The sequence below is a fragment of the Quercus suber genome, unplaced genomic scaffold, assembly GCF_002906115.3.
Source record: "Quercus suber isolate HL8 unplaced genomic scaffold, Cork oak 2.0 scaffold_41, whole genome shotgun sequence".
Classification (NCBI taxonomy): domain Eukaryota; kingdom Viridiplantae; phylum Streptophyta; class Magnoliopsida; order Fagales; family Fagaceae; genus Quercus; species Quercus suber.
The window spans coordinates 1,469,948-1,482,499 of record NW_027069506.1 but is presented as its reverse complement, the minus strand read 5'-3'; the positions used below and the strand labels follow the sequence as shown (position 1 = coordinate 1,482,499).

At 41.2% G+C, this 12,552-nt stretch overlaps 1 protein-coding gene across 1 annotated transcript; it reads right to left on the bottom strand.

The window, feature by feature from the left end:
* Positions 1–233: 233 nt before the first annotated feature.
* Positions 234–1,088, bottom strand: LOC136066618 (3-methyl-2-oxobutanoate hydroxymethyltransferase 2, mitochondrial-like). Its single transcript, XM_065771249.1, has 2 exons — positions 982–1,088; positions 234–892 (listed from the first exon to the last, which is right to left on the bottom strand). The coding sequence occupies exons 1-2, from the start codon at positions 1,039–1,041 to the stop codon at positions 629–631; spliced, it is 324 nt and encodes a 107-aa protein (XP_065627321.1). The 5' UTR covers positions 1,042–1,088; the 3' UTR covers positions 234–628.
* Between the last annotated feature and the right edge of the window lie 11,464 nt (positions 1,089–12,552).

The following is a 12,552-nucleotide window of genomic DNA, read 5'->3' as shown; positions in this document are numbered from 1 at the left end:
CATTACACATTCACATTCCATGACAGTGTGCTGCAGAGGGACCACTACAGAAAGTAGTATTCGTGTGCCCAAAACAAAAGGAATAAAACAAAAAGGAGTTCATCTCTGCCTATTTGATGGTAGAGTGAATCAAGTCATTATTAAGAGTTAAATATTCATTTGGGATACTTATATAATGTTCGTATCAGAAATAATCTCAAGATGGTTTTTAGCCTTTTTCTTATGCTGCTTGCTTAAGTTAAGAATCTCTAGAAATATTATTCCAAGTTCCGAACAAAGTCATGCAAGAATAACTTTTTCATTGTGCCTGAAAATGATTTCCAAAAGCACATTTTAGACACCTTTCTTTAACATTACTAAAGGAGAAAGGGAACTGGGGAATGCGGAGCTGCTACTTCTTCAAACTGTATCTAAAAAAATCCTAACCATTAAGATTTAAGAAGACAAGGTTGAATACCCACAACTGCCTTTATCACTGCGGTAAAAATGACAATCTTGACTTTTCATTTCTATCAATGGAGAAAAAAGAAAGTATAAATAATAAAGAAAATTAATTAAAACCCACCAAGGAAGAAGGTTGCCACTGGACTAGTCCAAAATTCAATTACTGGCTGGACCAGTCCCATTATCAATCACTTGCCAGGCTTTCACCACCAGGGGATTCGGCCTTACTAGTCTTCTCAGCTGCTTCAGCTGCTGCAGATGCAGCCTTCTCCAAACCTAACTTCTGCAACTCATTTAAGAAATCTTTAACATCACTGCCACCGATTTTATATGGGCTGTGGACAGGACCAGGAAATGAACCATTTGTCACTTCTTCCCTGTACTCCAAAAGCGCTTTGTTGATGACATCTCCAACACGAGCAAACTGCTTACAGAACTTTGGGGTAACCTGCAAAAGAACAGTCTCTCATGATGGAAACATGCCAATTAAAAGGAGAGAAGAAAAAATTTAGCCAGAGTTACAATTATGGAACCAACCTTGGCATGATGGGGGTGCTGAAGCATTCCAAGCAGATCATGGTAAACCAGAACCTGCATAAGCAATGAAGTTTCATTATAGTGAAACACAAAGAAGCAGAGGAGGTACACTGTTATTACATCAAGAAATAATTTGATGCAGGAGGCAATGGGAAGACAGATTTATTATATTTTATTTGATTTTATGTATCAAGGGCAATTTTGTAATTTCATAATATTATGGAATGGGCTGTGCTAATAGTACATTAAATCATCTTTTGGGCTTTATTTTAAGTTTGGTTATTTAGTTGGGCTTAGTAGTAAAAGCCTGAGTTCAACTCCAAGTCTTATTAGGGTTTTCAGAAATCCTAATTCAATTAGGATTAGGTATTAGTTTTCTATTTAAAGAGTTGTAGTACTTTCTATTAAGTTAATTATTAATGAATGCTTTCAGAATTTAATAGCTATGCTTTTTTTATGGTTTGTGTGATGCAACCTCCTCCGAGGTGTGATGCCAAGGAACCCTAGGTGTGATGCTTAAGAAGTCTAGGTGTTATTTCTAGAATTTATTTATTTTCTTTAATTTTACTATTCACGGTTACTGTTCACAACAATCCAAATCTTGAATTTCACATTTGATTTCATTCCTAAAACCCTATTAATCCTTGTCCCTTTGGAAACCCTATAATCCCATTATTTTCTAGCCTATTCCCCACCAAAACCTAACCCTAATTCTTCAAAACTCAAGCTATCTGCCCCTGGTATTCTAAATCGGATTTCCTTGATCCCTCTTGTCCTATGTTAGTTTGGTATCAAAGCAGGAATTTTGCATCATGTCTACACGATCAGGGAGATTGTTTAGGGAGAAATTAAGTGAATGTGAGCAAGATGAAGGTCGTGCATTTGATTATGGAGATTTTGCTATGGATGACTTGGAGGAGGATGAAGTGAATAGTTCTCTTTTATCTGTAGTGAAATGTATTTTAGCAGCCCCTAAAGTAGAGAAAAAGGAATGGAGGTGAACTTCAATATATTAGATGTTGGTTCGTTGTGGAAACCAAGCAAAGAATCTTATTGTTGATGGAGAAGTTGCATGAATGTTGTGTCATCTTCCACGATTGAATGCCTTAAACTTACAGTTGAACCTTATCCTCAACCATACAAAGTGGCTTGGTTAGACAACACTTCTATTTTGGTAACTCATAGATGCCTTATTTCTTTTTCTTGTGGTATTTATAGTGATTCTATCATGTGTGATATAATTCCTATGAAAGTTACACATATCCTTCTTGGTCAACCTTGGCTCTTTGATCAAAATGTAAAACATTATGGGAGAGAAAACACCTATGCTCTAATGGTTGGTAAGAAGGAGGTTGTTTTGAAACCTATGACCTTAGCCTAGATGGATAAATTTAAAGTATCAAAGCCAAAAGTTATTGAAGGAAAAGATATAGAAGCTAAAAATTATGGTGTAACAACAGAAGCTACCAAAATAAAACCTGACCAGCCTATAGAAGTGCCTCAAATTCCAGCATATTTTTCCAAAGATTGCACTGATTTTTCTTTGAAAGATTTATCAAAGCCCTTATGTCCTATGCATGAGTACTCTATTGACTTTGTCAAAGGTACAAGTTGTCTAGTGAGCAACATAGGGGATGCTGAGTTGAAGATAGATGCAAGTGATCAAGGGAAGCTTGAAGTAATGCAACAAGACTCGAAAGAGATGGAAACTGTTGATGAAGTAGTTGGAAATGAATGGGCAGCGTATCAAAATTACAAGGCAGAAGTGAAGACTATAACACTCAAAGCATCTTATTCCCAAGTTCATGTTGCTTGCCAATGTAGGGTTTTATTGCCTACACCAACTTTTCAAATTGTTGATTATTAATGAGTGCTTTCAGAATTTAAGAGCTATGCTTTCTTTTATGGTTTGTGTGATGCAACCTTCTCTGAGGTGTGATGCCAAGGAATCCTAGGTGTCATGCTTAGGAAGTCTAGGTGTGATTCCTAGAATTTATCTATTTTCTTTAATTTTACCATTCACGGTTACTGTTCACATCATTGTTCACAGCAACCCAAATCTTGAATTTCACCTTTAATTTCATTCCTAAAATCCTATTAATCCTTGTCCCTTTGGAAACCCTATAATCCCCATTATTTTCTAGCCTATTCCCCACCAAAACCTAACCCTAATTCTTCAAAACCCAAGCTATACCAGATCTGCCCCTGGTGTTCTAAATCAGATTACCTTGTTCCCCCTTGTCCTATGTCATAATTGGCATGTGGGAAATGGGAATTACATAATCCACTATCATTTGCACACTATGAGAATAGGAATGTAATCAGAAGAATCTTGCAACAGACTTGTCCCCCCCCTTCTCCCTTCCTTTCTCCACACCCCCCCCCCCCCCAAAAAAAGAAAAAGAAAAAAAAAGAAAAAAGAAAACTAACAAAAAAGGCCAAACTGTTCACTTATAGTTTTGGTTCCAAAACAAATTATGAAATACTTAAAGATTAATCATCTTTAAATTTTAAAAATATTTAGAGTGGTCTAAAGGCCTGCTTTTGACACCTAACCTAGCTTTTTTCTTTATTTCTTTTTCCCCTTGTTTTAAGATATATATATATATATATATATTTTTTTTTTAATTTTTTTTTTAATCCATGTCACTGATGCTCTCATCACTCTTAATGGGCCAAAATACTTTCTGTTAAGCACAGAGGACAATCTTTATATTATAGTGGGAGTTGCCAATTTAAGTTACTGTAAGTCTGTAACCACTACAAACCCACATAAGCAAAAGCAAAACNAAGCGTTAGACAGAACCAAGGCATTGCATGGTCCTCGGACTCAAGCCTATGGGGAAACTAACCGCTCAGCTACACCTGGGTACTAGACAGAACCAAGGTATTGCATGGTCCTCGGACTCAAACCTATGGGGAAACTAGATACCTACAAAGAAATGAAAGCGTTAGACAGAACCAAGGCATTGCATGGTCCTCGGACTCAAGCCTATGGGGAAACTAACCTCTCAGCTATACCTGAGTACTAGACAGAACTAAGGTACTGCATGGTCCTCGGACTCAAACCTATAGGGAAACTGGATACTTACAGAGAAATGAAAGCGTTAGACAGAACCAAGGCATTGCATGGTCCTCAGACTCAAGCCTATGGGGAAACTAACCGCTCAGCTACACCAGGGTACTAGACAGAACCAAGGTATTGCATGGTCCTCGGACTCAAACCTATGGGGAAACTGGATACTTACAGAGAAATGAAAGCATTAGACAGAACCAAGGCATTGCATAGTCCTCGGACTCAAGCCTATGGGGAAACTAACCGCTCAGCTATACCTGGGTACTGGATAGAACCAAGGTATTACATGGTCCTCGGACTCAAACCTATGGGGTAACTAGATACTTACAGAGAAGTGAAAGCGTTAGACAGAACCAAGGCATTGCATGGTCCTCGGACTCAAGCCTATGGGGAAACTAACCGCTCAGCTATACCTGGGTACTAGACAGAACCAAGGTATTGCATGGTCCTCGGACTCAAACCTTTGGAGAAACTAGATACTTACAGAGAAATGAAAGCGTTAGACAGAACCAAGGCATTGCATGGTCCTCGGACTGATTAAGCTGAGCGAAAACATCAAACGCGTCCCCTTCCCCCTCTGAAGCTTCCTCGGCAGCCTCGGAGAATGGTTGGGAAGAGGAGGGGACTGCTAGTGTGACAGCTTCCTGGTCGGAGGGCTCCTCAGGGAACGAAAATCCGTCCTTGGTCACAGTAATCCTCTGAAGCCGAGGATCGTTGGCTCGGATGACGTGTTTTGGAACTGGGAACGATTTCTGGGCAGGTTTATACCCCAAAATTATGTAGGCGGCCCTAACCTGATTGTCGTCCTCGTTTATATACACCGACGCCCTCAGTACCTTCTGCAAATCTTCCCGGTTGACCAAATGGAAATGACACTCAAAAGCGTGCGGGTCTGCAAACGGAAAGCACCACCGCGTTAGTAAAAAAGAAAAAGGGGGAAGAAAAAAGGGGAGAACTTGAAACCCCTCCTGTTTCCCACTGCCCCACCTGGTATTCCCTCTGTTGTTGGGCAGTGAAGGCCAGCGTGCCACTCCCCTGACACGATGAGGAAATCCTCGTTGAACCCCTTGCTGGACTCGGGGAGGCACTGAATGAGCCGCACCCTGTCGTCTCTCGTCTTCAGGTAATACGACTTGCCCTTAAGAAGCTGAAGGATGTAACACCAGTTCACATCGTGGTGGGTCAACCTCAGCCCCATCCTCTCGTTCAGGGTGTCCACACAACCCAGAATCCTAAAGACGTTTATCCCACACTGGGTGGGAGCCAACCGGAAGTGCGTGAGGTAATCCCTCATCACCGGCCCCATGGGGATCGTCATCCCCCCTTCAAGGAAGGCGACTATGGGAATTACCACCTCGCCCTCCTGCTTGTGTATGCTCCAATCCCCGTCCTTACAATATCTCAGACCTACATTACCGGGAATTCTGTGGTCGGTGATGAATTTCTCCATCGCCTCCGCAGTATCGACGTATTTCTTAAACCTACCCATCCCAGTTGACACCTAAAAGAACTAAGAAAGAACAGGCGAAGTAGAAAAAAGGGTAAAGAGAAAGAGAGGTCAGAGAGAGACAGAGCGACTTACTGGAAAGAGGAGAAGCTCCTCGGGCAGGCTTCTTGTGCTGGAGGTGCTAGTGAGAGTGTGGCTGAACTCAGGAGGGGCGCACGAAAATTCTTGATTACAAATGAGGAACAGGAAGAGGTAGTTCGTACAGGTATTTATACCTCAAATCGAGGAGCCATGCGGGTTTTTCCGCCCATAAATGCGAGACGAACCTCCACCGTTGGATGGGTAACGCCTCATTAGATGTGGGGAGCACAGAGCCGCCTGAATTTAATGATGGGCATGTTACTTGCTTCGAAACGTCAGCGACGTGCCTTAGGCAGAAGAATAGACCCCAGTACTGACGGGAGGGAGGGGTAAGGTCGAGGATGTCAAAATCCTTCTCCCCGCCCGAGGATGCGTACAGCAAGATTTTGAGGGGCTATTGTGGAGCCAGAAAGTCGGGCAGCCTTGGCCCACTTCAAACCAGGCCCAAACGGCCCACGCCGAGGACGCATGATGGGTTCGAGGATGACCCTATCCTCGGTCGTCCGAGACCTCGGAAAAACACGAAGGCCGCCCCACCACAGGACTCCTCGAATATCCGAGGAGGAGAAGGGCCCGTTGCCACGCGTCGGCGGCAGAAACACGGCGAAGGAGCGAACCCTGGGTGGACTGTCACCTCTGCATTGAATACGCTCACCTAACCCTCCTGGCCGCATTAATGGGGATGTAACCCCTTGACAGGGTAACATCGATCAGAGTGAACCACTTGAGCACGGACATGACCTTTAATGGGACAAACTGTCAGGGAGGAGGCTAATAGATGATCGACAGAAGGAAGAAGGATGGGGGAGAGTGAGAGATATATAAGGAAGGGGAGCAAAGTGTAAAAGTGGGAGTTTTTGGGAGGAGGGGAAAAAACCTCCTCGGCCATGGGCCGAGGAGCATCCTCCAGTTGTAAATTGTTCTTAGTATTTTTCAATAAAAGAAAAATAGTTCATGCTTCATGCACACCGGCGAGCGCCTAAACCTTCGATCCATTCTCTACAAATTCATTGTTCTGGGTTCGTTGGGGCCTGGGGGAACTCATATCTTTTAGGCTACAAAAACTGACCCTACACAAACAAACTAAAAAAACAAGCATAATATTTAAGACATAATATTTTTTTATAATTATTGACATGATTTATTATTATTATTATTATTGGAGCAAAGTACTCTCATTTGGATGCACAAATCACAATGAACAATGTTTAACAGTCTTACAATATATATACCGTTGGAATTTTGTATGTTATGGACTAGCAGAGTCATTGTTTTTTTTTTTTAATAACACTTGGATTAGTTAGAGTGTATTTTACTAAGCATATGTTGGACTCAATAGTGGATAGTGATCATCACATATTGTTCAAGTTCTCAAGCCAATCACGAAGCTCAACCTCCTCCCGTCAGCTTGAGCTATAGAAGTGGGAGGTGCGGAGCATTGCTTGACTCTGGCTCGAGGGAAGGACTAGAGAACGCTATTGTTGATGGAGACAATATGGATTCTAAGGAAGGAGGTGCTGCTCCCTCCTTATGATGTTTGTCCCACCCCAATCCACTATCTTATCATGTACATCATTGCTTGGAACTGTAGAGGTGCACTTAAGCCCTCATTTCAGGAACACATTCATGATCTTGTGCAACAACATGATCCTACAATTCTGGTGGTTATGGAGACCAAAGTGGGCGAAGCAAGGGCAAAGGAGGCCGATTGCCTTTCGATGGAGCAATTCATACAAAGACCATTGGCTATGCTGGTGGTCTCTGGCTGCTTTGGAATTATGACAGCGTGGAAGTGAAGGCTCTTGCCAGTATAGAACATGAAATTCACGTAGAAGTTAAGGTACGGTCCTCCAACCTGACTTGGATTTTCTCTACTATCTATGCTAGTCCTAGGAGTGAGGAGAGATGCATTTTGTGGGATAACTTAACCAAGGTTGTAGAGTTGCATAAGCTGCCTTGGATCATGGCGGGGGACTTTAATGAGCCCCTAGTTGATGGTGATAAGTTTGGAGGCAGAGGAGTTAGTATCAATTGATCCCTCGCCTTTAAAGATTGTCTTGACATATGCAGTATGGTAGATTTGGGGTTCTCAGGTCCAAGGTACACTTGGACTAACAAAAGGGACTTCTTCAATATTATCCTGGAAAGAATAGACAAGTTCTTTATGAACCTTGATTGGTGCATGCTCTATCCAAATGCTAAAATTACCCACCTCCCCAGATGCCACTCTGATCACTATCCAATCCATCTAGAAGCTCTTCCAAATAGAACTTTGCACCTCACGAGACCCTTTAGGTTCCAAGAATTTTGGTTGTCAAATATTACCTTTCCCAGGGTTGTCTCTCAAGCTTGGAGCTAAAACATGAATTTAGCTGATTCCATCGAGTGTTTCTCCATGAAGGCTACCTTGTGGAACAGGAACCACTTTGGTAACATCTTTCATAAGAAGAGAAGAATAATGGCAAGATTATATGGTGCCCAAAAAGCATTGGCCAACAATCCGAGACCTAACCTTATTAATCTGGAGAGTCAACTCCAAAAAGACCTTGAGGAAGTTCTGGATCATGATCGAGACCTATAGATGCTAAAGTCCAGACTGAATTGGATGATACAGGGGGATCGTAACACCTCATTCTACCATGTCTCCACCTTAGCCAGAAGAAAGAGGAATTTGATTGCTTCGGTCAAAGACGAAAGGAGGGGTGTGGATCGCAGAGGAAAGGAAAGTTATGGATTATTTCAGAAGAGGTTTCATGGAGCTCTATACTACCTCTCAGGTTGAGGTTAAGTGGACCTCTCATCCCATCAGTCAATGGCATGCGCAATTATCAGAGGAAGTAAGCCAGTTTATGGTTGTCATGGTCACTCCTGAGGAAATTAAGGAAGCTCTATGGTCAATGCAACCTTATAAAGCTCCTAGGTCGGACGGTTTGCATGCAGGGTTCTTTCAGAGGATTTGGATGATTGTGGGTAGCTCAGTGGGAGATGAAGTTGAGAAAGCTTTCCTAACCAAGAAAATTCCAAAGTATCTTAACAATAGCTACATAATGCTAACTTTGAAAATTTAGGGGCTTGAAACCATTGGCAAATATAGGCCAATCAGCCTTTGTAACTTTATATAAAAAGTGATTTCTAAGGTTTTAGTCGCTAGGATCAAGCCCCACTTAGATTCACTTATCTTTCCTTTTCAAGCTGCTTTCCTTCCGAGGAGGAGAGGGGCGAATAATGCCATTATTGTCCAAGAGCTCATCCATACCATAGGAAAAACGAAAGGAAGTAAGGGAACTATGGCCATCAAGATAGACCTGGAGAAGGCTTACAATAAGATTGAGTGGAGTTTCATTAGAGAGATGCTTATCAATTATAACTTCCCTGCCAATCTCATTGACCTTATCATGAGTTGTGTCTCCTCAATTTCGTCCCCTCTTCTCTTCAATGGGGGTTGTCTTGAGCCCTTCACTCCTTCAAGAGGCATTAGGCAAGGGGACTCTCTCTCCACTTACTTGTTTATCTTATGTATAGAGTATTTAGGTCACCTTATAGAAGAAAAGTGTACCATCAAAGCTTGGAAGCCTATCAAAGCTTCGAGGAGTGGGCCTGCTTTCTCTCATCTGTTTTTTGCAGATGACTTAGTCCTTTTTGCGACTGTCGATGTGTATAACTGCAATATCATTAACTCTGTACTCCAGGAGTTTTGCTCTAAGTCTGGGCTGAAGGATAGTGTCACCAAGTCTAGGGTGTTCTTCTCGCCAAATGTGGAACTAGACTAAAGGGATAGTATGGCAAACTTGCTTGGTTTCAGCTCAACTTCCAATCTTGGCGAGTATTTGGGCTTCCCTTTAAAGCACCCAGGGACCAGGAGGCATGATTTTGATTTCGTGCTTGATAGAGTGAAGAAAAAACTTGCAGGTTGGAAGGCTAATCTTCTTTGCATGGCTTGTAGGCTGGTCCTAATTCAAGCCTCCTCCTCTACCATACTGAGCTATGTTATACAAAACTCCTTTCTATCCAGTAGGATTTTGAATGGCATAGATCGAGTCAACATGAATTTCTCGTGGGGATCTACGGATCAGGTAGAGAAAATGCACTAGGTGAACTGGGGGGAGGTTACTAAACCCAAAGAACTAGGAGGCCTGGGTCCTCAAGGGTAGAAATACGACCCTTCTTGCAAAGTTAAACTAGCGATTCCACGCAGAAAGGGATTCCTTGTGGGCTAAAGTACTCAGACATAAATATTGTACTCACCAGATGATCAATTCAAGAAACACTTTTAGGCTTCCTAAATCTCCCACGTGGAAAGGTCTGACCAAGGGTGAAGATGTTTTTAGGCAAGGTGTCAAGTGGATTCCAAGCTAGGAAAGCAACTTAAGTTTTTGGACTGGTTATTGGTTAGACCGTGGGCCCATTATAGCTTCCATCCAAGGCCCACTCACTTTGGAATTGTCCAATCTGAAGCTCAAAGAGGTAAGGACTGCTTTTGGGTGGAATTGGGCTAGTCTTCCTTTTGTTTTCCCTCCTGGCCTCAAAAAGGCTATTCAAGCTATGCCTATCCCGTTGTTCTCCAAAAGTAGTGATCAAATGGCTCGGAAATATTCTCCTAAAGGGGGCTTTGACATGAAAAGTACGAATTTGTTAACTAATAATTTGTTGGGAGCTGAAGTCTTCTCAGGAAAGTGGATTTGGACTGTCCACACCTTGCCTAGAATTCAGTTTTTTATCTGGAGGTGCATGCATAGTAGCATTGGTGTTAGAGAGTCTCTGGCAAGAAAAGGCATGCCTGTTGAAACCACCTGCCCTTTATGCAACGATGTAGCAGAATCTATCGCCCATGCCCTTCGTGACTGCCACATGGTCAGGGCAGTGTGGTATCAACTCGGAGTGTGTCATTCCAACTCCAACTTCTTCACGCAAAACCTTAGGAACTGGTTGAAGTCCAATGCCACGGCCAAGGAAAATCTGACTCAAAGGGGCTTACAATGGAACATCCTTTTTCCCTTTGCCATTTGGTTGATCTGGAAACATCGTAATCAGGTGGTGTTCAAGAACAGGCGTGTTAACCCAACCTTAGCTAAAATGATAACCATGCAAGCCACAGAATTCTTTCACTATGTAAACTACCTGAGGAATAGTAGAAGGTTAGTGATTAAGCAGGTCAGGTGGGAGAGACCTAGTGAGGGATGGTTAAAGCTAAATATAGATGGTGCTGCCAATGATATGTTGAACTTAGCTGGGGCAGGTGGAGTGGTGAGAGATGATAGAGGCAATTGGGGGGTAGGATTTTTTAGAAGGATCGGGAAAACAAGCAACTTCATGGCAGAAATCTGGGGACTCCATGATGGGCTCATTTTGTGCAACCAGATGAATCTTAATGGCATTATCATCGAACTTGACTCGAAGGCCTTAGTTGATGCCGTCAACAATCCCTGTTATGCTAATTCAGTAATTTCCTTGTTGTTCGATGATTGCAGACACTTGGCTAGCATAATTCCTCGCCTTTGTTTTAGACACATTTACCGTGAAGCAAACATGTGTGCTGATAGATTAGCTAAGATAGGTCTTTAACAATCTCTGGATCTTGTTATCCATTCTAGTCCGCCTATGGACATTGTTGCTAGCTTAAAGGCTGATTGCCAAGGATCTTTTGTTAAAAGGCTCTGCCTTATTTCTTGTAGCTCTGTTTAGTTGTTTTTAATGTTATCCCTCTTACTCAAAAAAAAAAAAAAAAATCATCACGTATTGTTAATATTGGACCCTTTTAGTGCACTTCATAATTAATAGTATGGATCTTCTTATGGTTCTTTTTTTTTTTTTCTTTTTGAAATAGTTTCAACCTATGGCATTCATTCCTGATTATGCATTTATTTAATTATAGGCAGCCTTTAATGAAACAGGCTTGCAATTTTATTCTAACATGGAAAGGTTTCTACCCTCTACTTGCTGAAGTATTGGTTTGCCCCATTAAAACCATTACACTCTGATACTGTCTCTCACCCATATATATATACCTCTCTTGTGTTGGTAGTGACTAGAAGGTATGTGGGTTTAGCCAATTATGGAGAAATAGAGTTTTGTTGCAAGGGAAGAGGTGTAGCTTTCCTTCCTCTCACACACACCCAATCATTCTCAACATCACTTGAGCTTGTGGCTTCTTCCTCGTGTTCTTGCTTTTGGCTCCTCATCAGGTGTGCTGTGCTTGTCTACTCCTTTATTTTCTTGCAAATATATGCTACTAATGGTAGACAGTTATTAAAGATCCTTTACACTTTTGGTTTTGTGGATCTTGATTCAAGTCATTTTCATCGTATCTTTGATAGTGAATAATGATGTGTCCTATACATATTGAAATAATAGAAACTCATCCAAATATTTAGAACTTTTGAGATTACTACATGTTCTACAAATTCATTGAACCTCTCGCTCATGAAGAGTTTAGTAACTCAACTAGTTAACACTTTTTAATATTTTCAATTACACCTAAGGTACATATTAGGAGTAACAATATTCGACACACCCCATGAGTATGACACGGTTAGTGTTTTTGCGGGTTAGTGTTTAGTGTAAATGAGATAGTGTCAAAAATGAGTTGACACACTTTAATAGGATTGATAAATAAGTCAATTTCATGTTAACTATTCAACCCGCAATCAATTTGAAATAACCCAATTAATACAAATAAATGTCAAATTTTCTCTAAAATAAATATGAATTCTTAATATAATTAAGTAATAAAAAGAATTTTAATGGCTATATTGATAAATTCTTCATTGAAACTCTAAAAAGTCCTCAACCCTTTTACCTAAAATAAAGATGAAGAAAAATCCCTTTTTACTTTGTTTTTATTAAATTGTGTATTAAATAAGTTAAAATGGGTTGTATCATTTCAATCCATTCAATTAATGAATTATGT